Below are 4820 nucleotides of genomic sequence, written 5' to 3'. Positions count from 1 at the left end.
GCCCCCCCCCCCCCCCCCCCCGCCACAAGACAGACACAGTCAGTCCCCCCAACCCCCCCAAACCCCTGCACCAATCTTCTTGAAACTTGGCAGGCTTCCTCCTCTCTGTCTAGCACCCCTGAAAATTTCATCCAAATCGGACAAAAAACAACAAAGTTATAGATATTTTATTGTTTCCCCATTATACCCTATCGTCGGATCTCCGAGGCAGCTCCAAAGCTCTTCGAAAGCTCCAAACCGCTTTGGGAAGCCTAACGAGGCCAGCGCTTTGACCCGGATGTGCTGCTTCGGACCCCAAAGCGTCCAAAGCTTCTCTGGATCCGAAGCCTCGCACAGCCCTACTGATTCCCAGCCCTGAGCTGGTTTCCCTCCCTCCCGATCTCTTCAGCCGGTCCCAATTCTCTTACTGTCCCTGCATTACCAGTTCCCATTCCCAGTCTCCTTTTTCAGCTATTCCCAGTCTTCCTCCAGATTTCTGTCCAATTCCAGTCACCCCTCAAGTCAGTACTGTCTTCAGTTTCCATCTCTGGCTTATGGTCCTAATATATTTGCCCAGCCTTTCCCTATTGTCCCCACTCATTTCCCACTCCCTGTCTCCTTGTCCAGTCAGTCCAAGCTTCCTCTTTTCCACAAAGTTTGACAGTCACAGCCCCCACTAAAAGGTTGAAAGCTTTAGTTTATGTACCAGTGACTGAACTCAGAGGCCAGGTGATTTATCTAACATGATGAACCTCTCTATAGAAAAGTCATGTAGAATTTAATAGGGATTGGACCTACAGGGATCTATAGAAATGTAGCTGCTTTAACAAAGATCTTTGCTACAGGTTTTGAGCCTGACCATAGAATTTCCCAGAGATGATTTTTTATTAAGTTTCAGAGTAGAGGTCAAAAAGCTAAGATATAAATAAGTTTTCATTTACTTTCACATTCTGTCCTGTAGGACTGTTCTATGTGGCCTGGGACACAGGAGTGCTGGATGACAGCTGCAGTGGACACACGGCTTAACAGGACTCACCTGAGTGAGCAAGGACTCCTGGCGCTGGGGAGATGGAATATCATATACATAGCTTTGAATATTTGATGCTGAGGCCTGAGATACTCTGGGAAGAGTCAACAGGTGCTTGAGGGGAAAAAAGACAGTAATGAGAAAACTGCAATGAGCTAAAGTGTAGGACAAGCCAAACAGACTATTGTTAGAATTACTTTGCTGATATTTGTTTAACACCTTTTACTGCTCTATAAGTAAAAACCTTCCTCATTCACTGGTCCTAACAGACAGCTCACTGTCTGTCTGCTAAAAACCCAGAGTATACTTACCTGTAACACCCTTTTACCAGTGTTTCTACTCTAGTTATGGATTGTCACAAGGCTAGAGGTAAATTGCCACTCATTAGAGAAAATTTCTAGCGCATCCATCCCGCTCTAGGCACCTGCTGCATCTTTTGGTTCTCCAAAAACAGACTGAAAAGAGGTAAGAAAAAAATTGCCAGAAACATTATTTTAAGAGCCATGGGCCAAGGACTTCAGCCATGATTAGAGGACGGAAGATGTTTAGCTAAGATGCCACCAGAATACAAACTATTGGAAAGAGCCTTTTGTTTTCAAAACTGCTCTAAATTTTGTCCGTTTAGCAGTGAAGTGAATATAGGTCTCCAGAGCTAGTCTATAAACTGGTATTTTCAAAACCAAACAGCTGGCCTGAAAACGCTTCCCCTGGGAGAGAACACTCTCCACTACATTAGTTGGCAGAGCCACCGCATTCAGGGAAGTGACTCATGTCAGAGTGGAGAAGCACAAGACTCCAAGCTGATTTCTACATGTTGAATTTTAAAGACCTGAAGAACTGAAACACTGGCTCCTTGTAAAGAAGGGAAATTAATAAATTCACACAAATCCCTACATCATTCTGAAGAAGGAATATTTCTCTTATCAAAGCATCTACAGAACGATGAAAGAACAAGCTTTGTTTTTTTGCAGACAGTAGATCAAATGTAAGTGGCAGCGGGATAAACCGATACCTGCTACAGAGGACAAGCCCCTTAGTATATTTGCAGGGTCAGGTAGGCTATGAGAAATGTCTTAAATCTTTATTGGATACCAGGTAAGGTCCTTTAGAACATGAGTGAAAGGCCAGTAGGTTTTTTTGTTTTTATTTTTCAGATGGACTTAGTTTTCTTCAGTCAGGATCCCTCAAAGACTTGACAGTAGCTTCACCCAGTTGCTCACAGAACAGCTGAGTATGTCACGGGCTATCCCAGTTGTCTTATAGCAGCTACATGGAGTGATCTAAGGCACTCTTATGTGTATTCCTGCACTCAGATGGGCTGTTCACCTTCTACGCCCTGAAATGTGTCCGCATATGCCTGCCTGGCTGCTGACTGCTAGAGTACAGTTGTTTTTTTGCAGTAACAACTGCTACCTTGTGCAAGATGCAGCTGAGACAAACCTGGAAGTCTAAAGATTAAAAAGACATTAATTATTTTAAAGTATTGTTTCCTTCACCCACTGAAGAAAAGTTAAAGCTGCAAGGCAGAAACATTGCAAAAGATACTTAAACCTAACAGGTATCTGAAGGGACCAGTATAAACTCAGAGAGAGGCACAGGCTAGGTCAGAGAAAGTGAGAGGGAGAGAAATGCCAAAGCCTACATTTTATTTTTCCTTCTAATTCAGTGAAGAATAAGCATGTGGCAACTTCAGGGCTTGACTTCTTCAATGTTGAGGGCTTGATTTCACATGCAAATGTTCATGTGATATCATGCTGAATGTCATTATGCAGGTGTGCAGATCAGACCGTGGCAGATACCAAAAAAAAATAAAAATGGATTGAATTCTTTGGCATGAGTAACCCAGTTTGATCTTGCAATCATGATCATTATACATAGACGTTAGCACCACAGTTGCAGTTTTTAAAGTATGGGCAGTCGTCTTCAGATACACTTCCGATATTTTGTTTTCCAGCATGTATTTACAAGCAGCACACATCAATATATCCTGCCTACTGATGCAAAAGTAGGAAAGATGGCTAAAAGAGGTGAGTAGAGAGAAAGGATTGCTCAGAGCAAAGGGTAAGTTGAATCTCTTATGTTGAATCTCTTTGGGACTGCCTTAATATTCTCTACTTCAAAGTCATTTAACATTTATAGGATAAACTTCCTTTGGAAAATGGTTTGTGTGGGAAACCCAAAACCAGGCCCCAGAGACAAAACAAAGTAAATAGAATGCCACAACTTGTTCCGATAAATCCCTATAATTAGTGCTCATTTTTAATTATGAAGATTTCCCAGGTAATTATTTCTTGTAGGAGGCCCAATTTTCAAACCTACACTTAATACTTTGCCCTTATTTAGTCCATTTGGATAACCAGGTGCTGCTGGGATTACCCAAATTGGAACTGGGCAATTAGGCACTGAAGCATGTTCACACAGGGAATAAGTAACGGAAGAAGGGATCCACTCTGCAAAAGAGGAAAGCTCTCTTAAAAACCAAGGAGAGTAATTTTGAAGTGAATCCTAAAATGAAGAGGGGATTAGTTAAGTTGTTGTCTGAAGGTGCAGTGATTTGATGCTTTCTGAACTTGCTGGAGAGGTGGGATGCGAAGAGTTGTATCTCCACACAAATCACAACTCACCTTCACCACTGTCCAAGCAGATGCCAAGGGCCCATGAACATGAAGGAGACTGTGTGCATAAACTACAAAAGGAGAGAACTGAGGATGTAACTATACTAACTTCAGAAATTCTTTGTACGTATTTATCAGGACTGGGCATCACTTTCATACTCTATTCAAAGCAGCTATTCTTCTGTTCCTGTCCTAAATGGTAAAGCTTCATACCATCACACAGAGACAGCTGCATTTCAGTAGGGTGTTAGGGGATAACCATAGGAATATTTTATAGGAATGTGTTTCAGATAACATTACTGAAGTTGACTAACCTAACCATCACTTGGTCGAGTGACTTTGTGGAAACTTCAGCTGCAGTGCTCAGGTCCCAAAGAGTTTGCTGAAAAATTAAAAGCCACCAGTATTTTCTCTCCTGAGTATTTTCAAACATTTGGCACCTTAATGCCTGCTTATATGCTTACCTGATTTGTTAAGATGTGGCTCTTTTCACTGAATAATTGTGCAGACAAAGCTGGCACCTGATACATTTCTTGAGTGGGCAGAGACAAAACAGTAGGAGATGGCTTTACCCAACCATCCATCTGTTCGTACACCGACGATGACACGGTAGACTTGGGAGCTTTTGGAACCTGGTAGATGTTTGGCTGATTGGACGGCAATTCCTGGGAGTCATGTTGGCTGGAGGGAGACAGCATGACTTCCTGTAAACCAGCAAGGAGCTGGAGGCGATTAGCGGGTGCCAGGCCCTGTCTTCCATGTAGGGAACATTTCCACCATCCCTCGCTCCCTATGACGTTCTGGTCAAGGACTGTCAGGATGTCTCCTTTGCGGAAGGCCAGTTCATCAGAACACTCTGCCTTGTTGTCATAGAGTGCTTTTGCCAACGTATTCTGGAGAAGGAAAAAACAAAGGGCATATTGCACTGCTTGTATCATGTGGGAATGTCATTTGGAGCTACCAGATTAGCATCCATCTCTGTCTTGCATGCCATACCTCTCAAGCCTGAAGTCATCCAGCTGCTTCTCATGGCACTGCTTTGCACAATAATAAGAGCTGCTGAAAGTCAGAACCTGTTACTGCCTGCCTAACCCTACACTGAAGTAATTATGCTGCCTTGGGTTCGGGAGACAGCTCATATAGGATAGGTGCAGTGTGTTTCAATGCATCTCTTCTGGGGCTGCATTGGGGGGGTATAG

The 4820-nt window shown here is 43.1% G+C and overlaps 1 protein-coding gene across 1 annotated transcript in view; it reads right to left on the bottom strand.

Moving 5' to 3' along the window:
• CASS4 (Cas scaffold protein family member 4) overlaps positions 1-4618 on the bottom strand; it is a 13612-nt gene extending 8994 nt beyond the window's left edge. Inside the window, exons 1-2 of the mRNA XM_025197370.1 lie at positions 4086-4618; positions 1016-1120 (exon numbers count right to left, since the gene is read on the bottom strand). Coding sequence (XP_025053155.1) covers positions 1016-1120; positions 4086-4559 — 579 coding nt within the window. The 5' untranslated portion in view covers positions 4560-4618. The remainder of the gene's footprint in view (positions 1-1015; positions 1121-4085) is intronic.
• Between the last annotated feature and the right edge of the window lie 202 nt (positions 4619-4820).

The sequence above is a fragment of the Alligator sinensis genome, unplaced genomic scaffold, assembly GCF_000455745.1.
Source record: "Alligator sinensis unplaced genomic scaffold, ASM45574v1 scaffold115_1, whole genome shotgun sequence".
Taxonomy (NCBI): domain Eukaryota; kingdom Metazoa; phylum Chordata; order Crocodylia; family Alligatoridae; genus Alligator; species Alligator sinensis.
The sequence above is the reverse complement of the archived record's forward strand: the minus strand, read 5'-3'. Positions and strand labels throughout refer to the sequence as shown.